The sequence below is a fragment of the Stegostoma tigrinum genome, chromosome 6 (genome assembly GCF_030684315.1).
Source record: "Stegostoma tigrinum isolate sSteTig4 chromosome 6, sSteTig4.hap1, whole genome shotgun sequence".
NCBI classification, from domain to species: Eukaryota; Metazoa; Chordata; class Chondrichthyes; order Orectolobiformes; family Stegostomatidae; genus Stegostoma; species Stegostoma tigrinum.
In genome coordinates, this window is record NC_081359.1 from 101,234,871 (window position 1) to 101,259,587 (window position 24,717).

General features: G+C 42.5%; 1 protein-coding gene across 6 annotated transcripts in view; it reads right to left on the minus strand.

Moving 5' to 3' along the window:
* dhrsx (dehydrogenase/reductase (SDR family) X-linked) overlaps positions 1-24,717 on the minus strand; it is a 333,567-nt gene that overhangs the window by 82,944 nt on the left and 225,906 nt on the right. For all 6 annotated transcript variants that reach the window (XM_059646809.1, XM_059646807.1, XM_059646806.1 and 3 more), the window contains one exon: positions 5,067-5,168. In XM_059646809.1, the coding sequence (XP_059502792.1) occupies positions 5,067-5,168 (102 nt within the window). The remainder of the gene's footprint in view (positions 1-5,066; positions 5,169-24,717) is intronic.

Genomic DNA, 24,717 nt, shown 5'->3' on the forward strand with positions numbered 1-24,717 from the left:
GTACCTGACCTACCTCAGAATAAGGGGCTGCATGTTTAAGACTGAGATGAAGAGGAACTGAGCGTATCTGTAGAGTTCTTTACTGACAGCCGTTGAGGTTGGGCCATTAAGTATAATATAGGCTAAGATAAACAGATTTTTAATCAGTAAGGGAATCAAGGTTATGTGAATAGGTAGGAAAGTGGAGCTGAGGATGATCAGAGCAGCCATGATCACCTTGAATGGCAAAGCAGACGTAATGGGCTGAATGGCAATTCTGCTCATAAACCATAGAGTCCTAGAGAGTGACACGGCAACAGACCCCTTGATCCAACTCATCCGTGGCTACCAGATATCCTAAACAAATCTAGTCCCATTTACCAACATTTGGTCCTTATCCCCCTAAACCTTTCCTATTCATATACCCATCCAGATGCCTTTTAAATGTTGTAATCGTGTCAGACTCCACCACTTCCTCTGGGTGCTCATTTCATACACGCATCACCTTCTGTATGAAAATGTTGCCCCTTAGGTCCCTTTTAAATCTTTCCGCTCTCACCTTAAACCTATGTCCTCTAGTTTTGGACTCCCTCACTTTGGGTAAAAGACCTTGTCTATTTACTCTATCCATGCCCCTCATGATTTTATAAACCTCTGTAAGGTCACCCCTCAGCCTCTGACATTCTAGGGAAAATAGCCCCAACATATTCAGCCTCTCCTTAAAGCTCAAACCCTCCAATCCTGGCAATGTCCTTGTACATCGTTTCTGAATACTTTCTAGTTTCACAACGTCCTTCCCATAGCAGGGAGACCAGAATTGCACACAATACTCCAAGAGTGGTCAACCCAATGCCCTGTACAGCCTCAAAATGATCTCCCAACTCCTATACTCAATGTATTGGCCAATAAAGGCAAGCATACCAAACGACTTCTTCACTATCTACCTGCGACTCAACTTTAAAGGAACTGTGAACCTGTATGCCAAGGTCTCTTTGTTCACCAACAGTCCCCAGGCCTTACCATTAAGTGTATAAGTCCTGCCCTGATTTGCCTTTCCAAAATGCAGCACCTTACATTTATCAAACTTAAACTCCATCTGCCACTCCTCGGCCCATTGACCCATCTGATCAAGATCCATTGTACTCTGAGGTAACCTTCCTCGCTGTCCACTACACCCCCAATTTTTCTGTCATCTGCAAACTTATTAACCATACCTCATATATTCGGATCCAAATAATTTATATAAATGACAAAAAGCAGTGGACCCAGGACCAATTCTTGTGGCACACCGCTAGTGACAGGCCTCCAGCCTGAAAAGTAACACTCCGCCACCCTTTGTCTTCTACGTTTGAACCAGTTCTGTAGTTAAATAGCTCGTTCTCCTTGTATTCCTGTGTGATCTAACTTTGCTAACCAGTCTAGCATGAAAATTCTACTATGTTGAATGCCTTACTGAAGTCCATAAGGTGGACATAGTCCACTGCTCTGCCCTCATCAATCCTCTTTATTAGTTATTCAAAAAAGTCAATGAAGTTAGTCTGAAATAATTTCCCAAACACAAAGCTATGTTAACTATCCCTGATCAGTTTTTGCCTTTCCAAATACATGTAAATCCGAATCTTTCAGATTCTCTCCAACAACCTACCCATCACCAATATCAGGCTCACCAGTCAACAGTTCCTGCTTTTCTCTTATTACCTTTCTTAAATACTGGCACCATGTTAGCCAAACTCCGGTCTTCTGGCACCTCACCTGTGGCTATCGATGATACAAATATCTCAGCAAGGGGCCCAGGAAACATTTCCCTCGCTTCCCACAAAGTTCTTGGGTTCAACTGGTCAGGTCCTGGGGACTTGTCTACCTTTATGTGTTTAAAGACGTTCAGCACCTCCTCCTCTGAAATATGGACACTTTTCATGACATCGCTATTTATTACCCCACATTCTCTACCTTCCATATCCATCTCCACAGTAAACCCTGATGTGAAATGCTTGTTTAGTTTCGCCCCCATCTCCTGCAGTTCCATGCATGGGTGGCCTTGCTGGTCTTTAAGTGTCCCTATTCTCTTCCTAGTTACTCTTTTGTCCTTAATGTATTTGTAGAATCCCTTTGACATTGAGGGACATGGGGATAGTGGAGAAAAATAGGCTCATGAACAGCCCAAGTCTCTCTGGATGCTTGATGACATGAATGGCTTACTCCTGTCCCTATTTTCTATGTTTAAATGTACAATTCATTTTTGAACTTTATTAAATCTTCTTTCACCTGTCTTTGAGACAGAAAGAACAATTTCAAACAAACACTAAAAGAGATCACATCAATTTTGACCCCTTTATTACACATTCTGCAAATATCCCTTCCTCCCTCAAATTGCTTAGTTTATTATTTAAAAATTTTATCTGCTTGTGCTTTAACCTTCGCTTTTATAATATTGCTATATTGCAGCATATTTTACTTTTCTTTTATCTCTCCAACTCAGCTGTCTCGTCCCTCTGTTAATTCACTCTGAATGTCTTCCTTTCAGATGTTCTTTCTTCCAAACATCTTGGAACAGCAATTTAAAAAAAATAAGAATTTACATCAGGAATAATCCCAGATTACCACACCTCCGTGTTCAGTATTAAACTAAAAGACATAAAGCAAAAAATACATGAATTTCAGTTTAAAGCTACATGACTCTCCCTGCCCCCAACATATTTATTTTTCATTTCGGACTTTGTTCTAACTTTTAGCTTGACTTTTACATTAAGTTTCAAGAAAATCTGGCCAGTCTGGATGGAGGCATACAGAAAAGTAAGGCATCGCTTTGATACTTGGTCTACACTAGGATCAGTAGAAACAGAAAGAATTTGCAACGATATAGCGTATTTCATGACCTCAGGATGTTCACCTGCCTTTTCCAGTGAGCCTTGTTTTGATGTGTAGTCATTGTCACAATTCAGGGAAACACACAGCAAGGTTCCACAAACTGCAATGACATGATGGCTAGATCATCAATTTCAGCGCTGTTCATTGAGAGATAAATAATGACTTGTAGTAGTCTTATTATTCTTTCAGCGGCATGGAGTCTTACTGTGTGACCATGAGACATAGAAGCAGAAGCAGATCATTCAGCCCATTGGGTCTGCTCTGCCATTCAATGAGATTGTGACTGATCTGAACATCCTCAGCTCCACTATCCTGCCTTCGCCACTTGATTCCCTCACTGATTAAAGTCGATCTATCACAGCCTTGAATATAATTAATTACTCATACTCTACAGCCTCTGCAGTAAAGAATTCCAGAGAGAATGAATTCCTCTGCATCACCTCCTAACTGGGAAGTCCCTTATTCTGAGATCAGTGGTTAGCATTGGTGCCTCACAGCGGCAGGGACACACGTTCGATTCCAGCCTTGCGTGATTGTCTGTGTGGGATTTATGCATTCTCCCCATGTCTGTGTGGGTTTCCTCTGGGTGCTGTGGTTCCCTCCCACAGTCCAAAGATGTGCCTGTTAAGATTGGCCTTGCTAAATTGTCCATAGTGCCAGGGATGCACAGGTTAGGTGGATTAGCCATAGGAAATGCAGAGTTACAGAGATAGGGTAATGGGGTGGGTCTGATGGGATGCTCTTCAGAGGGATGGTGTGGTCTCGTTGGGTTGAATGGCCTGCTTCCACACTGTAGGGACTCTATAGCTCAATGAGATGATGACATCTGGTGCTCTCTGAAAGACCTGTGGGCTTTCCCAGAAGGGGAAATAACCTTGCCCATTTTTGATGAAGGGACTAGGCTCGAAACGTCAGCCTTCTTGTTCCTATGATACTGCTTGGCCTGCTGTGTTCATCTAGCTCTACAAATCATTACCAAAGTCACTGATCTGTATCAAAAAGGCAGTCATCGACGTACCAACTTTTTGGTGAGGGCGGGGCATCCCATCTGAAAGATGGCACTTCGCACATTGCAGCACTCTGTCACTCCTGCACTGAACTGCCAGCCTGGATTATTCGTTCAAGTCTCTGGAAGGAACTTGAACCCAAAGTTATCTGAGTTGAGGAGGTGAAAATGCTACAAATGAGCCAAAGTTGCCACAATAAACCAGTTGGTAAGGCAACCAAATCTGCATCGAATACTTCTGTGCTCTTCAGTTGGCAAGCACCGCACCCCCTTTCCCCCATTTCAGTCAACAATTTATATCCAACATCTTTTCCCAACTCTGATATATCAATGAGAAACTCATCAGACTACAAAATATTTCACAGCTCAGTACAACATGGAAAAGATTCTTGTACTTTCAAATGTTCCTCACCACCAACAATGTAGCACAATTTGAATATTTAGCAAGCATATTTTCAAATCAGTAAATCAAAGATATAAGGTACTTATAATATCTTCAATAGAATAATTAAACTTCTGAGTTTGCTTCCTGGCTGCTGTTTGATGGCAGGGGATTTGTGGATTTTTCCAAACTATTTGTGTTAAAAAAATGACCATTGTGTAGGCTTCTGTTGACTTATCCCTGAACGGATAGTGAGATCAAGGTGGCAGAAGAAAAGAAAGGAAATTAATACATTCTGTCCTTCCCAAAGATAGGGCAATAATTGGCAATGGGTACATTAATAGAATCGGTAAGAATAGATAAAATTCAGATAGAATGAGATCAGAAAAAAAGGAACAAATGTTCATGCAGGGTGACAAAAGGAAACTGCAAAGTACAGCAGATATTTTCAATTTTGATGCAAAATTGTCTTTTCTGATGTTAAACGTATGACTAAAATTATAGTCTTATCTATGTCCCCTGATGTTTCAGCCATGTGTACCATTTCTGAAATATTAAAAAAAACATTCAATTAAGTCACCCCACCTTTGCCTGAACTTGCCAAAATTATAAATGCATGATTTTTAAAATGGCTCGCGTTGAGCAGTGAAGTGTCTCTTTTGTAAACAGCTCAGTTGCTGCTGCAGTACCCATATTATAACAAGGGCATGTTCTGGACTCTTTCAAAGTTTAAAATAACAGTTCTACATACGGACAAGCAGATCCTTTACAGGTAACCCGAAGACTATGAACTATCAATCTGTAGTGTGAGCAAAAATAATTTAAACTCACCGTTATCTACCAAAACATGCAGTAAGAGGTTCTTTGCTTTGAAGTTTTGGGCAAACTGCTGTATGGACTGCATCGAAGCAAGCTCTAGGAACATAAACTCCACTGGGGGAAAAAAAGGGAAAAAAAATCCATTATTAAATTGCTGCTAATTATAATTCTAACCATGGATACAAGGAACTTTTCACAAGCGAATACATTTGATTTTGTTTGTGTTATCAACCGCTCCAAAGACCGAACATATCAAAGTCACCAAACCTACTGCTCTCTCGACTCGAAACGTTAGCTTGCTCTCTCTCCATGGATGTTGCCTGATCTACTGCGATTTCCAACATTTTCTGTTTTCTATACTGTCAAATACTGATTTATTTTTGCTTAGATTATGGGGCAAGTGTTTTGATCACCATCCAACATCTAAAATAAACTACTCCCACACAATAAGATGATAAGATAATAATCAGCAGTTTCTGTTTAGGGTAGATTTGGGGCTAGACGCTCCAACTTTTTATCATTTATCAATGAACAGCATCATGCCAGTCAAGACCTGCAAAATGCAAGTTTGTCACATGTTGGAGAAGCATATCACATTACCTAAGTAGAATGGGATGAAACTTCAGCAGTCTTCTAGTGTTGACTAACAAAATCTTGGCTCGTGCTTTGAAACAGTGTCACAGAATCTTTAATGGGAAAATGAGTCCTTGGTTAATGAATAATCCAAAGGTAGCATCTGCAACAGTGTAGCGCTCACTCAGTACTGTACTGGAATGACAGCCTTGATGTATGCTCACGTCCTAGAATGAGACTTGATCCCATAACCTTCTGATTTGCAGGTGAGAGAGTTACCAACTGAACCGTGGCTGATACCTTAAGGAAATATACATGTGCAGAGGACACTTCCATACTCTTTCATGCTGGCACACGGACAAACACACATTAGCATTTAAGGTTCTTTTAGTCTCAAATTCTATCGCACTTTAAGCAGTGAATTACGAAGCTGGCAAATAGTGCTGAACTTGACATCACCCAAATGCAAATGGTTATGAAATGACAATATTAGACAATGGCCGAAGGTGTAGCATTTACTTGCTTAGGCTGTGTAGAGCAGAACATAAATATTATTTCTACCACTAGAAAATCAGTATATTGTGTTCACAGATTGGGCCACAAAATGCTCCCGAGTTGAGGCAGCAGTTAACTTGGCTTCCTCGTACTATTACAAAGTGTTAGAAACAGGCTGTGCTAAGAAAAAATGCTAAAGAATTTATTTTTAAAAAACAGAAATCTCCAGTGGCTTTGTTCAAAATTAATCAGATGATAAGCTGCTTTGCATTGACAAGAGCACAATGCCAAGTAACCACACAGATTATTCAGAGGCTGAAGCAAAGCTGTAATTAATCTGGCCTGTTTAATTTACAGTTGATGATTGTTGGGTATTTGCAAAACAGAAATATCCAGTGCCAGCTTTTCTTTCCCTTCATTTTTTTTAACATATTTCACTTTTTGAAGTGTGGCAAAAAATGTGAGCTGTAAGACTTTAACTCAAGGTTATATTTTTAGGAAAAGGGTTTGGACTTTTCATCATATTTTTAAAATATCTCTACGCTTCTCATCCAATGACTTCTCTTTGTCGTTTAAAGGTTGCTCGTTGTCAGAATTTGGGTACAGATGATTTTGCAAATTAATGTGAACTCAGGTTGACTCTCCACAGATGTAGCCTTACGTGGATGTGTTTACCTTTTCTATATTTTTACCACTATAGTGCAGATTTGTAACACTTGGTAACATTCTGCTAGTAATGGTATTTCACTCACTGCAAGTTCTCATCTAAGGAGGACATGTAACTTGAAAAGGTTCTGCTCCTCTTTCCAACAGCATTTCCATTTGGCTTTTTATTTCACCTTTTTAATCTTCATTACTTTCTGTTTTCTTTCTCTTTATCCTTGATCCATTAAAATCTGTCACAGCCCAAACATTTTTCAGTTCTGATGGAGAATCATCAATCTGATACATTAACTCTGCTTCTTTCTTCATGAAGATTACCTGACTGCTAAGCATTTTCCGTTTTTACATCAGATTTCCAGAACCTGCAGTATATTGTTTGTGTTGTGCCAAACACGGTTATGTTACTGGACTGGTACTCTATAAAATGGAGATTCTCATTCTACCGTTTAAGAATTCAAATATATTTAAATGAATAAATGAATAAAAACAGTCAGTTAGCTGGCCATAAAAAAAACTCACCTGGTTCAGTTGAGCCCTTCTGGCATCCTAATTGTGTAACTCCAGCCTCACAGCTGATGTGGTTATAGAGTCACAGTGCCCTAAAACAGACTCTTCATTCCAACTCAAACATGCTGACCAGGTTTCCCAAACTGAACTAGTCCCATTTGTTAGCATTTGACCCATTTCCCTCTAAACGCTTCCTACCCATGTACCTCTCCAAATGACTTTAAATGTTGTAATTGGACCCAGCTCTACCACTTCCGCTGGCAGCTTGTTACATAAACGAGCTTCTGTGCTCCTAAGATGCTGCTTGGCCTGCTGTGTTCATCCAGCTCCACACTTTGTTATCTCGGATTCTCCAGCATCTGCAGCTCCCATTATCTTTGCGTGAAAGTTGCCTCTCAAGGCCCCTTTCACCTTAGACCTATACCCCCTAGTTTTGGACTCCACTACCCTAGAGAAAAGACCATGGCTATCTACCTTATCTATACCCCTCATGATTTTATAAACCTCTATAAGGTTATCCCTCAGCCCCCTATGCTCTAGGGATAAAAAGGCCCAGCCTGTCCAGTGTCCACTTATAACGCAAACCTTCAAGTCCTTATTACATCCTCGTAGATCTATTTTTCACCCCTTCCAGTTTAATAACATCCTTCCTATATCAGGGCAACCGGAATGGCACGCAGTACTCCAAATGTGGCCTTACTAAAGTCAGAAAGTCAAAAAGATATGTAGCACAGAAACAGACACTTCAGTACAACTCGTCTACGCTGATCAGCTGTCCTCGTAAATCTAATCCCACTCGCCAGCAATTGCCCCATAGCCCTCTAAACCCTTCCTATTAATTTACCCATCCAGATATCTTTTAAATGCTGTAATTGTATCAACCTCCACCACTTTCTCTGGTTGCTCATTCCATAGATTCACCACCCTCTGCATGAAAAAGTTGCCCTTTAAGTCCCTTTTATATCTTTCCCTCTCATCTTAAAACCTAGCACTCTAGTTCTGGTCTCCCCCACCCCGTGGTAAAGACATTGTCTATTTACCCTACCCATGCCCCTCATGATTTTATAAACCTCTACAAGGCCACCTCTCAGCTTTGAAACTCCAGGAAAAATAGCCCCAACCCATTCAGCATCTCCCTATAGTTCAAACCCTCCAACCCCAGCAACATCCTCGTAAATCTTTTCTGAAAACTTTCTATTTTCACAACCTCTTTCCTATACCAGGGAGACCAGAATTACTAATGTCATGTACCGCTCTAACATCCCGGCTACAGCATTTAATACTCTGACCAATGAAGGAAAGCATGCCAAATGCCTTCTTCACCACTCTGTCTACATGTAACACCACTATCAAGGAGCTATGTACATGAACTGTTAGGTCTCCATTTTTGACGACACTCCCAGGGCTGTACTATTAATTGTGCAAGTCCAGCCCTGGTTTGTTTTACCAAATGCAAACCTCATATTTATCTCAATTAAACTCCATCTGCCATTCCTTGGCCCACTGACGCAGTTGATCAAGATCTGTAGTGCTTTTAGAAAACTTTCTTCGCTGTCCACTATGCCACCAATTAAGATGTCATTCACAACCTTACTAACCCTCTCTCCTAAATTTTCATCAAAACTGTTCCTATAAATGACAAAGAACAGTGGTCCCCGCAGCAACCTTTGCAGCACCCCGCCGGTCACAGGCCTCCACTGTGGAAAAAAAAACCCTCAACCACCACGTTCCATCTCCTACCGTCAAGCCAATTTAGTAACCAATTGGCTGGCTCTCCATGGCATCTATTTGATCCAACCTTACTAACCAGTCTACCATACAGACCCTTGTCAAAGGCCTTGCTAAAATCCATGCAGACAATGTCTACCATTCTGCCTTCATCTGTCTTCTTGGTTACCTCTTCAAAAAACTCAACCAAATTTCCCAGGCACAAAGCCATACTGACTATCCCTGATTAGTCCTTGCCTTTCCAAATGCACATCAATCCTGTGTCTCAGAATCCTCTCCAACAACTTGTCTATCACTGATCAGTCTGTAGTTCCCCGGCTTTTCCTTGCAACCTTTCTTAAATAATGGCACAACATCAGTCATCGTCCACCTCACCTACAGCTGTTGATGGTACAAATATCTCTGTCAGGAGCCTCTCAATTTCTTCCCTAGACTCCCACAACATCAGGGCGGCACGGTGGCTCAGTGGTTAGCACTGCAGCCTCAAAGCACCAGGGACTGGGTTCAATCCCAGCCTCGGATGACTGCCTGTGTAGAGTTTGCATGTTCTCCCCGTGTCTGCAGGGTTTCCTCCGGGGGCTCCGGTTTCCTCCCACAGTCCAAAGATGTGCAGGCTAGGTGGATCAGCTAAGCTAAATTGCCCGTAGTGTTCAGGGATGTGTGGGTTATAGGAGGATGGGTCTGGGTGGGATGTTCAAAAGGGCGGTGCGGACTCGTTGGGCCGAAGGGCCTGTTTCCACACTGTAGGAGAATCCTGCAAGACATTTCATCAGGTCCTGGGATTTATCTATTTATATGCATTTTCAGGCCTCCAGCACCTCCTCTTTCATTATATGGACTCTTTTCAAGACATCACTATTTATTTCTGAAGAAAAATCGGAGTTAATGTTTCAGATCAGTGGCCCTCCCTCTGACTTTTCTTCATAAATGCTGCCAGACCTACTGAGCTTTCCCAGGTAAGTTGCGCTGCACCAGGACTCGCTTCCCCTCGCTCTGCACCAGGACTTGCTTCCCCTCACACTGCTCCAGGATTCGCTTCCCCTCGCACTGCACCGGGACTCGCTTCCCCTCACGCTGCTCCAGGATCCGTTTCCCCTCATACTGCACTGGGACTCATTTCCCCTCGCTCTGTTCCAGAACTTTTTTCCTCTCGCTCTGCACTGGACTAGCTTCCCCTCACTCTGTTCCAGGACTTGCTTCCCCTCATACTACACCGGGACTCACTTCCCCTCGCACTACACCAGGACTCACTTCCCCTAACGCTGCACAAAAACACCATTCCCCCTCCTCTCTTGCCTACCCTTCTATCCTTCCTAGGGAATCTGTATCCCAGAACACTGAGCTGCCAGTCTTGCCCCTCTCTCAGCCATGTTTCTGTAATAGTTATGATCCCAATCCCATGTTCCCATCCATGCCCTGAGTTAATCTGCCTTACCTATCAGGCCTCTTGCATTGGAATGAATGCCGTTCAATTCATCAGTCTTCCCTCCTACCCTGCAGTGCTCTTGTCTGCTTTGCCTGTTTAACTTGTTCTCTTTTAACTAATGAACCAGCCTCAATCTTCTCTCTTAATGCTTAGGGTCCTACACCTTTGCCAGACTAATTCAAACTCACAAATAGCTCTAGCAAATCTCCCCACCAGGATCCTGTTCTCCCTCTAGTTCAGGTGCAATCTGTCCCAGAAGCGATCCTAATGATCCACAAATCTCAACCTCTGCATCAGCTCCTCAGCTACGCTTGCCTAAACTGCCCCCTAAGCAATTCAGAAGCAATGAAAAATGAACAAACAAAATAGAAATAAACTTATAACAATACATGGACAGAAAACAGCTACTTTCTCTTCAGTTTTCACCTCTTACTTGCTGCCCTGACTGCATGAGCTATTTCACTATGTTAAAGGAGAGATATACAAAGCGATGGTACTGCTCTATCTGATGCAGAGTTCCCATGCAAACATAGATCATTATTCTCAGTGAGCAGTTTGACTGTAGACATAACACCATTAACAAGACCAGCACAGACACAAAAAATTCCTTCTGTGTCATATATTTTCCATAATTTCTGATCTGACTCGCAGTCTCCACATGGTAGTTGCTAGTGGTGCAGGGTGTGAGATGGGAACTCAGGATGGGGTCTCTGGTTGATATCTCAGCATCTTCTAGCTCTGAGATCAACGCACAGATCTCAATGGAAATATGCCAATTATACACAGGCTGAGGATACATGCCCTGGAACCTTGCAATCCATCTCTTTTGATGCCAAATCACAGGCAATAGATTTGCCCAGTAGGCTAGTGAAAGAGTTCTGATCAGCATATCTATGACAGTCCTTTCAATTATATAATCTAATCATAGTGGCTAGTTATTTCATTCCAAAATTCCTATGGAAGTTCTGAAGAAGGGTCACAGGACCTGAAACGTTAACTCTGATTTTTTTCTTCAAAGATGTTGCCAGACCTGCTGGGCTTTTCCAGCAACTTCTGTTTTTGTTCCTGATTTACAGCATCTGCAGCTCTTTCTGTTTTTACTTTGACAAACTACAGTGACCTTGTTCAAGAACTCTGGCCAGGTCCACCACTGACAAGTAATAATTACACGAGGTTGTGTGTCCTATGCTTTGCTTTGCTTGATTTGTATTAGTAGCTGTAGTTCAGTTTGTTAATCAGTTGTAACCAGAATAAAGGATAACTGAATTAACTGACTAACCAGACTGAGTGATTTCTATCGGTATTGAGATACAACATCACCTCTAAAATATTAACAATTGGACTATAAGATGTAAATTCTTTTATCGCCAGGGTAACAGCAGATACAGAGCTATTGGACAGATTCGTGATTAAGGATTTACTCCTGTAAAGGATAATTGTAAAACTCTCTTTAATTGTACATATTTAACAATCAAAAATGTGATACCAAAATTACTGCTGGCTCAATTTAGTTTATTTTATCCCTTAATTATAGGTCAAAATGCTGATTTTCGTGGTTGGGAATTAAGGCTGGAGCTTAAGTTACAGGATTGAAAATGACTCTCTGTTATTACGAAGTGAATCTTAATGCCTGAAACACTCAATTCTTAACTGAATGCTTTTAGCCACCTGGTCAATTAAAGAATTGTTGGCTCTGGATGGTTCAATAGACTGCATGGCTGTAATATTCCAATTTCAGAAGGATGAATAATATTTCTAATATTTCAGAGTTTCAGTGGCATTGATTATTTGTTGTTCCATTATTTGTATTCTCTATCATTCACAAGATCCTTCATGGGAGTTGGGGTTTCATTTCTTGTAAGAACATACAAGCTGGAAGAAGACAGCCCCTTGAGCTGTTCAGGAATATCATAGGATCACAAGATACAGTAGTATAATTAGGCCATTCAGCCCATTGAGTTCTCTTCCACCATTCAATAATGACTGATATACTTCTGAATCCCATTCTCTTGAACCCCTTACTTGTCAAGAAAGTATCTATCTCTTCTCAATACTTGGTCTCCACAGTCTTCTGTGGCAACAAGTTTCATAGATTCACCACCATCTGGTTGAAGAAATTCCTCCTCAACTCAGCTCTAAAGAGTCATCACTTCACTCTGAGGCTACATCTTCAGGTTCTGGCTTCTCCTACAAGTGGAAACATCTTTACCACGTCCACTTTATCCAGGCCTCCCAATAGAACATAGCACATTATAGCGCAGTACAGGCCCTTTAGCCCTCGATGCTGCGCTGACCTGTGAAACCAATCTGAAGCCCATCTAACCTACACTATTCCTTTATCATCCAAATGTTTATCCAATGACCATCCAAATGCCCTTAAATTTGGCGAGTCTACTACTGTTGCAGGCAGGGCATTCAACACCCTTACTACTGTCTGAGTAAAGAGCCTACCTCTGACATGTGTCCTATATCAGTTACCCCTCAATTTAAAGCTATGTCCCCTCGTGCTAACCATCACCATCCGAGGAAAAAGGCTCTCACTGTCCACCCTATCTAATCTTCTGATCATCTTGTATGCCTCTATTAAGTCACCTCTTAACCTTCTTCTCTCTAATGAAAACAGCCTCAAGTCCCTAAGCCTTTCCTCATAAGACCTTCTCTCCATACCAGGCAACATCCTGGTAAACCTCCTCTGCACCCTTTCCAATGCTTCCACATCCTTCCTATAATGCGGTGACCAGAACTGTATGCAAAACTCCACGTGCGGCTGCACCAGAGTTTTCTACAGCTGCAACATGACCTCATGGCTCTGAAACTCAACCCCTCTACCAATAAAGCCTAACATACTGTACGCCTTCTTAACAACCCTATCAACCTGGGTGGCAACTTTCAGGGATCTATGCCCATGGACACTGAGATCTCTCTGCTCATCCACCCTACCAAGAATCTCACCATTAGCCCAGTATTCAATATTCCTGTTACTCCTTCCAAAGTGAATCACCTCACATTTTTCCGCATTAAACACCATTTGCCACCTCTCAGCCCAGCTCTGCAGCTTATCTATGTCCCTCTGTAACGTGCAACATCGTTCCGCACTATCCACAACTCCACCCACCTTAGTGTCATCCGCAAATTTACTAATCCATCCTTCTATGCCCTAATCCAGGTCATTTATAAAAATGATAAACAGCAGTGGCCCCAAAACAGATCCTTGCTCTAGAATTTCACTTTCCAGAATTGCTAACACCTCCTCCTTATGAACCTCAATAACGACTAGTCTAATAGCCCGTATCTCAGTATTCTCCTCAACAGCATTATCTTTTTCATGTGTGAATTCTGATGAAAAATATTCATTTAGGGCCTCTCCTATCTCTTCAGACTCCATGCTCAACTTCACACTACTGTCGTTAATGGCCCTAACCTTACTCTGTAAGTATTCAATATTCTGTATAATATTCTGTAAGTTTCAATGAGATTCCCCCCTTATCCTTCTAAACTCTATCAAATACAGACCAGAGTCCTCAACCGCTCTTCATGTGAAATGTCCTTCATCCAGAGATCTTTCTTGCAAACCTCCTCTGCACTCCTTCCAATGCTAGCACATCCTTCCTTAAAAATAAGGCCCAAAACTGCTCACAATTCTCCAAAAGCAGCCTGACCAGAGCCACACACAACCTCAGCATTACACCTCCCATCTTGTATTCTAGCCTTCTTGAAATTAATGTTAAGATTGCATTTGCCTTCCTTGCCTTAAGAGAATCCTAAGCTAGGACTTTGTACTTCAGATTTCTGAAGCCTTTCCCCATTTAGAAAATAGTCCATGCCTCTATTCTTTCTACCAAAGTGCATGACCTCACACTTTCCCACATTGTATTCCATCTGCCACTTATTTGCCTACTCTCCTAACTGGTTCAAGTCCTTCTGCAGCCTCCCCGCTTCCTCAACACTACCTGCCCGTCCACCTATCTTTGTGTCGTATGCAAAGATCGCAAGGGTGTCCTCAGTTCCTTCGTCCAGATTATTAACGTATAACCTGAATATTTGTGGAAGCAATACTGACCCCTGTGAACCTGCACTTGTCATCACCTGCCATCCAGCTTAGTGTTGGAAACTGAGACTGCAGACAGCATTCAAGTGTGGTCTCACCAAAACTTTTGACAAATACAGCAAGACTTTCCTATCCTTCAGCTCCAAAACCTTTGCAATAATGGCAAGTATGCCATTTGTCTTTTGAATTGCTTGTACTGGCAGCAGGCTGACTTTCTGTGTTCTTTGTATTTGTACACCCAAGTCCCTCTGAACATCAGCAGTTCCAAATTTCACACCTTTTAACAAATGTTGTATTCTTCCATTCTCACTTACAAAGTGTATAAATCCACACCTCCCAACACGATATACCACCTGCCACATTGTCGCAATAACCAATCAATGTGTAGCTGAGTTGCACAACACAAGGATGAAATAGGTGTATGCGGACTTCCTGATCGCCACTTACAGGGCTCTCAAATCCTGCAATCAATGAAGGCTACGAATTTACCCTGCAGCTTTAAACATATGAAGATTTCACTGCCCCCAAAACTGATAAATTGGTAATGCCTATTTCTGTTAAAGCTAATCGTGAACCATCTGTCCGCAGCTGAAATGAACAAGGAACTAGCTATAAAGCACACAACAGGAATTTTCTCCTAGTTATATAAGGTAAGATTTGTTTATCCACAGAATTCACTCCAATAGAAACAGGTTATTTTATCCAAAAGCTCCTTGCTGCGTTGACATGCCAAGCAAGTCATGGCCTATTTTCACAGTTTCCCCTCAGAATCACTTTCGCCAAAAGCTTCTTTCCAGTTTGACAATGTTTTCTTTTGTCATGCTGATTCATGCTGAGGTACAATTCCATGTGAGGAATGGCCATTTGGGCAAAGTCTGCCCCATGTCACGTACCAGAGCCCTATCCCCATACACTAAATACAAAATATGAAATCAGTCATGTTTTGTCTGTAGTGAGGATTGGTTAGGTCAGTAGGCTGGATGGCTGGTTTGCAATGGAGATGAATGCCAACTACACAAGTTCAATTCCTGGGCCAGCTGAGGTCACCATGAAGGCCCTGTGTTCTCAAACCCGTTCCTCACCTGAAGAGAGGAGGCTGTCAGGTTAAACCTAACACTAGTTGTCTCTCCCTAATGAGGGAGCAGCCTGTGGGACTATGGTGATCTTGACTTTCATCTCACAATGATAAAGACAGAGGCAAGTTATGGTCAAAGCAGCTATGATTCAAAATGAATGGTACAACACATCAATTTCTGTTTGTGTGGCACCGTCCTAACTTGGGAATAAATTGCCATTCTTCCAGAGTCATTGTTCAAACTCCTTAACAACATTTTAAGTCTACAATGGACTGCGACAGTTCAAAAAGGCAGCTTATTGCTACCCTCTGAAGGCAACTACAAATGGGCAACAAATACGGGCTCAGCCAGTGATTGCCCATGTCTCCTGAGTAAATGAAAAATATCATTAATGTAACAAACACCCCAACAGTGGCTCAGCAACACCACTACTGGCTGAACTGGTCAAGTCTGATAGGGCATACCTGCTGGATTGGATCTGCACCAGGTGGTAAAATAAAGGGAAAAATATACTTGAGCTTCTTCTCAACACACAACTGACCTCAGATGCATTTGGTCAGTAGATTATCCGTGAGTGTTCACAATTCTGTTCTCACAGAGATCAAGTCCTGTCTTTACATTGAGTAGAGTTTCTATCATGTCGTGTGGCGCTATCAGTGTGTCAAATGGGATAGATCTCAAACAGACCGAGAAGGTCAAAAATGGGCATCCATGAGATGCTATGGGCTATCAGTAATAAGAAAATTGTACTCCAACACTACCTGAAACCTCGTGACTTTGTGTATCATCCAAGACACATTAGTGTCAAGCTAGGAGAATCAACCATGGTCCAATGAAGAGTGCAGAAGGATATGTCAGGACTTGCCAGTATGCGAACTGAACCCACATTGTTATCACACTGCATTGCAAATCATCCGTCCAGTCAACTAAGCTAAAAGTGAGGAGTTAGTTTGAAGCTACAGAAATGGTATGAACAGGATTCCACAACCAATGGATCAGATCTAAGCTCTGCAGTCCTGTCAGAACCAGTCCTGAATGGCGGTGGACAATCAAACATTTCGGATCAAGTGACCCTTCCTCAGAAGTGATCCTTCCTCTGGGGGTCACTCGACCTGCAACATTAACTCTGATTTCTCTCCACAGATGCTGCCAGACCTGCTGAGCTTTTCCAGCAGTTTCTGTTTTTGTTTCTGACTTGCATCTGCAGTTCTTTCAGTTTCTATTTGGTCTTTAAAACAGCTCTTTTTTGGCTTAAGATAATCAGCTGCTGTTCTTTTGCAGATTATGAGATAACTGTAAAATTTGAACCATTTTTTAAAAAATTTAACATTTGAAGCTATTGTAACAAAATTCTGAAGATAATTGTTTTGGAAAATGTTTAGAAATTACCATTACCATCATTTGCATGCAGCACGTTGCCACACCCATAGAAATTAGCTTCAGGGGTTAATTACCTGGGTTTAACACAGACAGTAAGATTAGTTGAGATAATAAGGTACAGAGCTGGATGAACACAGCAGGCCAAGCAGCATCAGAGGAGCAGGAAAGCTGACGTTTCGGGCCTAGGCCCTTCTTCAGAAAACTGCTATCTCTGAAACAGTAAGATTAGTTGTAAGGTGTAACCAACATTTTACTAATAGCTGGGATAGGCATAGTAGCTTTCTCCCATGTAGTGTCATTTGATGATCATCTAAAGTCTGCATTTGTCTTTCCAATCTCACCTTTTTTACAGCAGGTGTCACACCATGAGTTAACACCTACAGTTAAACAACAGATGAGGACCGCTAAATTAGGATAGCCATCAGTGGGTATGTGATGTCAGTAATCTTCTTCACACCAGTCCTGAAATCTCATAAGAATACAACTATTCATTAATGTTTTACAATTTGTTGTACAAATCCATTTTCACTTTTTTTTCCAAGGTACTCAGTAGTCTGTTTGGTCCAAATCGGAGAAGCTGTCTGAAGATCTTAGAGGACAAAGTATTCATGTCAGATAGCTTATGTAGATAGTGAGTATAAAGGAAACCACTCTTTCAAGGTTCAGTGCAGCAGTCACAAATGATCAGAAATCTAAAAAGTATTACTGCCAGTATTGTTTCTCGCTAGTCCTACACACAGGCATCTCCTCAGCATGGTCTGTGCATGAAGAACTTGTATAAGCTCATATGGAGCCCCATTTTAATTTGAGTGTTTCAACTTAAAAATAATCAGCAGCAAAGCTTTAGTCTGAAACAAGATAAAGATTATTTTTATTGCAAAGCTACTGGTCAAGTTATTCAAGTAAAAGAGATAAGGTTATCAGCTTAAAAAAATCAAATGCGAAGATTAAAAATAGGTCGGGATAATATAAAGATGAAAATAAAATCAGTCTCTGAAATTGTTGTAAGCCTTTGATTTTGAAGTTTTTCTTTCCAAAGTGAAGTGATTGGAACTGAATATCAGATTTGGCCATTGAAGTGCCATCTATAGTTGAATAGTCAGGGGTTGCTCTGTACAGATGGACTCAGCAGCATCGGGGGAATGGGAGAGAGAGGTAGAGAGAGAGGGAGGTAGAGAGAGAGAGAGAGAGAGAGAGAGAGACAAAGAGAGATGGATGGATGGAGAAGATTTTGTGTTCCTCGCTAGCTCTGCAGTTAGGATATTTGGACATTGCCTATACATTTTTGGCAGAGCAGCAGTTGATTTCTGAATACCTTCCTCCTTATGTTCACTATGGCCAAGAATCTTTTGTGCTGATGTATTTCATAGAATCTCTACAGTGTGGAAACAGGCCCTTCAGCCCAACAAGTCCACACTGACCCTTGGAGCATTTTACCCAGACCTATCCCCCGATAACCCACCTAAGCTACATGTCCTTGAACACTCTGGGCAATGTAGCATGGCCAATCCACCTAGCCTGCACATCTTTGGACTGTGGGAGGAAACCGGAGCACCCAGAGGAAACCCACACAGACGCGGGGAGAATGTGCAAACTCGACACAGGCAGTCGCCCGAAAGTGGAATTGAACCTGGGTTCCTGGCGCTGTGAGGCAGCAGTGCTAACCACTGAGCCACCGTGCCGCCTTTAAATGATGTCTCAGACTTCTCCCTGGGAAATCTGCATGAAATGTTTTTCTCGACCTGTCTTTGTTACAACCAAATCAAAATGGCTGCTGCACTAACGTTAATTGAACCATTGTTCCATAAGGTAAAGAAATTAGTTACTTTTGAGATAATAGGAACTGCAGATGCTGGATAATCTGGCATAACAAAGTGTAGAGCTGGACGAACACAGCAGGCCAAGCAGCATCAGAGGAGCAGGAAAGCTGACGTGTCAGGCCGAGACCCTTCTTCAGAAATGAAGAAAGATCTATGCCCAAAATAATCAGCTTTCCTCCTCCTCTGATGCTGCTTTTCCTGCTGTGTTCATCCAGCTCTACATCTTGTTATCTTAATTACTTTTGACTCCCTCCACTGTATTTTGCAGAAGCTTTACTTTTTTCCATCTTTAGAAAGACCCATTGTGTAGGCTAAGGGTCACTCAAGCCTCTAAATTTCTTCCTTTCTGATTGATACTGACAGAAGTCGAGCAGGGGGTTTAAAACAAGCTAAATTTGAAGATGATAAAGTGTGAAGCCGGATGAACACAGCAGGCCAAGCAGCATCTCAGGAGCACAAAAGCTGACGTTTCGGGCCTAGACCCTTCATCAGAGAGGGGGATGGGGTGAGGGTTCTGGAATAAATAGGGAGAGAGGGGGAGGCGGACCGAAGATGGAGAGAAAAGAAGATAGGTGGAGAGTAGAGTATAGGTGGGGAGGTAGGGAGGGGATAGGTCAGTCCAGGGAAGACGGACAGGTCAAGGAGGTGGGATGAGGTTAGTAGGTAGGAGATGGAGGTGCGGCTTGGGGTGGGCGGAAGGGATGGGTGAGAGGAAGAACAGGTTACAGAGGCAGAGACAGGCTGGACTGGTTTTGGGATGCAGTGGGGGGAGGGGAAGAGTTGGGCTGGTTGTGTGGTGCAGTGGGGGTAGGGGATGAACTGGGCTGGTTTTGGGATGCAGTGGGGGAAGGGGAGATTTTGAAGCTGGTGAAGTCCACATTGATACCATTGGGCTGCAGGGTTCCCAAGCGAAATATGAGTTTCTGTTCCTGCAACCTTCGGGTGACATCATTGTGGCAGTGCAGGACGCCCATGATGGACATGTCATCTAAAGAATGGGAGGGGGAGTTGAAATGGTTCGTGACTGGGAGGTGCAGTTGTTTGTTGCGAACCGAGAGGAGGTGTTCTGCAAAGCGGTCCCCAAGCCTCTGCTTGGTTTCCCCAGTGTAGAGGAAGCCACACCGGGTGCAATGAGTACTGTATACCACGTTGGCAGATGTGCAGGTGAACCTCTGCTTAATATGGAAAGTCATCTTGGGGCCTGGGATAGGGGTGAGGGAGGAGGTGTGGGGGCAAGTGTAGCGCTTCCTGCGGTTGCAGGGGAGAGTGACTCCCCTCCGTGACTCCCTTGTTCGTTCCACACTGCCCTCCAACCCCACCACACCCGGCACCTTCCCCTGCAACCGCAGGAAGTGCTACACTTGCCCCCACACCTCCTCCCTCACCCCTATCCCAGGCCCCAAGATGACTTTCCATATTAAGCAGAGGTTCACCTGCACATCTGCCAACGTGGTATACCGTATCCATTGTACCCGGTGTGGCTTCCTCTACACTGGGGAAACCAAGCGGAGGCTTGGGGACTGCTTTGCAGAACACCTCCGCTCGGTTCGCAATAAACAACTGCACCTCCCAGTCGCGAACCATTTCAACTCCCCCTCCCATTCCTCAGACGACATGTCCATCATGGGCCTCCTGCAGTGCCAGAATGATGTCACCCGAAGGTTGCAGGAACAGCAATTCATATTCCACTTGGGAACCCTGCAGCCCAATGGTATCAATGTGGACTTCACCAGCTTCAAAATCTCCCCTTCCCCCACTGCATCCCAAAACCAGCCCAGCTCTTTCCCTCCCCCCACTGCATCCCAAAACCAGCCCAGCCTGTCTCTGCGTCCCTAACCTGTTCTTCCTCTCACCCATCCCTTCCTCCCACCCCAAGCCGCACCTCCACTTCCTACTTACTAAAGTCATCCCACCTCCTTGACCTGTCCATCTTCCCTGGACTGACCTATCCTCTCCCTACCTCCCCACCTATACTCTACTCTCCACCTATCTTCTTTTCTCTCCATCTTCGGTCCGCCTCCCCCTCTCTCCCTATTTATTCCAGAACTCTCACCCCATCCCCCTCTCTGATGAAGGGTCTAGGCCCGAAACGTCAGCTTTTGTGCTCCTGAGATGCTGCTTGGCCTGCTGTGTTCATTCAGCTTCACACTTTATTATCTTGGATTCTCCAGCATCTGCAGTTCCCATTATCACTGATAAATTTGAAGATGTTTGTCTGTCACAACATCTTGAAAGGGCTTTTAAAACTTAATAGTGCTATTTTCTAAAAGTTACAGGTTTTTAAACAGAAATGTTTTTTCACCAGTTTTTTACTTAAAATTCTACAATATTACAATGGCATGACCATGACATTAGTTTGCTCTCATGTTCTAATTTATCTCTTCCTTTAAGTTTTTATTTATTCATTCATTGGTGATGGGGATTTTTAGCATTTGTTGCCCATCCGTAACTGCCCATGAACTGAGTGGCTCAGTAGGTTTGACAGGGCAGTTAAAAGTCAACCACACTGCCATGGGTCTGAAGTCTCATCTTGATAAAGATAGAAGATTTTCTTCACTTATGAACATGCGTGAACAAGATGGGTTTTATGGCTACGTGATCACCATTAGACTCGCTGATTATTCCAGACTTTTTAAAATTTGAATTCCAATATCTGTCATGGCAGGATTTGAACTTATATCTACAGTAGCTTGTTCTGGACGTCTGAAATACTAATCCAGTGACAATATCACTGCAGCACTGCCTCCCTTCCATCCTTCGTTGACTTGTAAGAGTTTCCCAATCTCCTGGTGTACCATTCATTTACTGGCGGAGCGGAGCACAGTGATGCCTGGAAGGTGTATTCAATTATTCAAATCTATCAAATGCATAGGGCTGAATTTCTGGGCGATGATGGACCAGACAGAGAAGCAGACAGTTTCCCATCTACAGTATAATATTTAAAAATGTGAAGCTGTAAATTTTGAAAGAAAGAGCAGAAGACCAGCACATTATTTAAGTGGAGAAAAATTGTAGAACGATACAACACAGAGTGACTTGGGGGCGCTTGTACACAGACAGAAGAAGCCAGCACACAGGGGCAGCAGGTAATCAGAAAGGTTAATGAAATGTTGGCCCTTATTTCAGAGGGGTTGGAGTATAAGAGTAGGGAAGTTTTACTGTGAGTGTACAAGTGCTGAGACCACATTTAGAGATCTGTGAGCATTTTTGGTCTCCTTATTTAAGGAAAGGTATCATTTCATTGGAAGTAATTCAGAGAAGGCCCAGAATGGAGACGTTATCTTAGGAGCAAAGGTTAAACAGGTTGTTACTCTACTCCCTGGAGTTCAGGAGAATGAGAGATGATCTCATTGAAACATATCAAATTTTTAACAGGCTTGACAGGAATGCTGAGTGGATGTTTTCCCTCATGGGAGAGTCTAGGTTCAGAGAGAACAGTCTCAGAACTTTTGGATGCCCATTTAAGACTGAGTAGAGGAGGATTTATTTTGTCTCAAAAGGTTGTGTCTCTTTGGAACTCCTTGCCACAGACAGCTGTGGGGGCAATGTGTATATTTAGAGCTGAGATCGAAAGATTCTTGATCAGTCAGAGAATCAAGGATTATAGAGAAAGGTTAGAAAGTGGGCATGAGGAATGTTAGATAGCCATTATCATACTGAATGGTGAGCAGGCTTGAGGGGGTGAACGGCCTACTCCTGTTCCTGCTTCTTATGGCCTTATCCTATTGCAAACTGTCTCCCAGAGACAGGATAGGATCAGGGAAATGCAGTAGCAAGTCTGTTCAACTAGAACTACAACTGTTCATCTATTCACTCACATTCAGAAGATAGTTGCTTAACCTTTTTCAAGGGCCTATAGTGATGGTCTTTGCAGAGGCCAGTACAGTGTGTTTTAAAATCCAAAATCCCAGGTTTTTACTACACAACAGTTTTACTGCACCTAAACATAAACAACATTAATCTTATTAACTAAGTTCTATTTCAAATTGTCAGGTATATTGGAAACATAAAGTATAATAAACTCAGTTACATATAATCTAAACCAAACTTGTTTAATTCACTTGGCTCCTATATTCATTGGACACACATTCCAAAAGTTGAATCAAATAATAATAAAAAATAGAAAGATTAACCACTTGAACTGTGCTTTTTTTTATTCATTCATGAGATGTGGGCGTTGCCAGCTGGGCATGTCTTACCTATTCCTAGTTACCCTTGAGAAGGTGGTGGTGAGCTGTCTTCTTGAACTGCTGCAGGCCATTTGCTGTAGGAACACTCACAATACCCTTAGGGAGGGAATTTCAGGATTTTGACTCTGCAACAATGAAGGAATGGTGATATATTTCCAATTCAGGATGGCAAGTGGCTTGGAGTGGAACTTGTGGGTGGTGGTGTTTCCATGTATCTGCTACTACATTTTGCAGGTATCTTTCAGGCCTCTTTGATCCAAGCATAACAATTGGTTATATTCCTGGTAGGATTGTGAGGATTGTGGTGGAACAGTTTCCTTATCATAACTAGTTCATATTTAACCAATGGTGTAATGACAGAACAGTCTGCAGGACTGTATGCAGAGCTGCGAAATGTCTCGTGAAACAAACTCCACCTGCAACAAACAAATTACCCTCTTGAGAGAATTCTCAAGAATGTGGAGCTCATTGCCACAGAGGGCTGTGGAGGCCAAGTCACTGAGTATCTTGAAGACAGGGATAGATAGGTTCTTGATTAGTAGCAGCTTTAGAGGTTCAGGGAGAAAGTAGGAGAATGGGATTAAGAAACATGTCAGCCATGACTGAATGGTGGAGCAGACTCAATAGGCTGAATGCCCTAACTCTGCTTCTAAATCTTACGGTCGAAATAGTCTTAAGATTTGGATAGCACGAAAATATGTAATTTAGCAGTTCAGGATACAGTTTCGATCCTTAAAGAGGTGAACCAGGTACTCTCCATATAAAGACTGAAAGTACAGCATAATCTCATTTGGTAAGCTCTCAACCCAAATACAGACAATTATAGAGAATGGGATAGTCACAGAAGGACGACAGAGATATTGCATGCCTCTAGCCATGAGATAACATAGCAGCAACAACTCATGTTTCTGTAGCACTTTTCACTTAGGAAAGCATCTCAAGTTGCTTCATGACGGGAAAGAACAGCCACCGAATATACAATAAATACTGAACTAATGATGACAATAAAGCTAAAGGCTAGACCATTTAAGTCACTATAAAGTGACAAAATAAGAATTTTATATTTAAGTTGTTCAGGAACTAGAAGCCGATTGATGTTCATGACAGTGAGAGGCAGAGATCTGATGCAGGCTAGAAGATAGGCTGCAGAAGTTCAGATATGCTGAAATTACATGAATGGGAGGTTGGCCAGGAGAGCATCAGATTAATTGAGCTTGCTTGTGAGAAAGGCATCTGGACAATTGGGTTGGGGTGGGGTGCAGTGGGGGGGGGAAGAGAGGAAGAGAGAGAGAGAGAGAAAGGTTGAATATAGGCAGGTAAATGGTACCAGAGTAAAAACTGATGGAAAAATTATCGGGTCAAGCAGCTCACAGATATATTAGAGGTGGGCATCAAAGAAATAGGTTCAGCCATACCTCTCTCTTCTATGTACAGGTCGACCTATTACAGCAGGGAAACAAATTATAATTTACGGAGTACAATACCAGCCAAGTGAGAAAGAGAATGGGGAAGCTCATAAGAATGGGTACGATTAATATTAGAATATACCACAAAGTACAAAGAATAAGGTGAACTATTATTTTATGACAAGTCATGAAGATGCATCTGTACTTCCCTAACCACAGTTAAATCCCTGAAAGCCATCTGCTAAAACAACCTGGTGCCAACATGCCTGGAAAAGGAGGATGCTGTAAACAGTTTCAGATTACTGAGATTGTTGATCCTGGGCTCCAAGCGAACTTCAATTTAATTGGAGA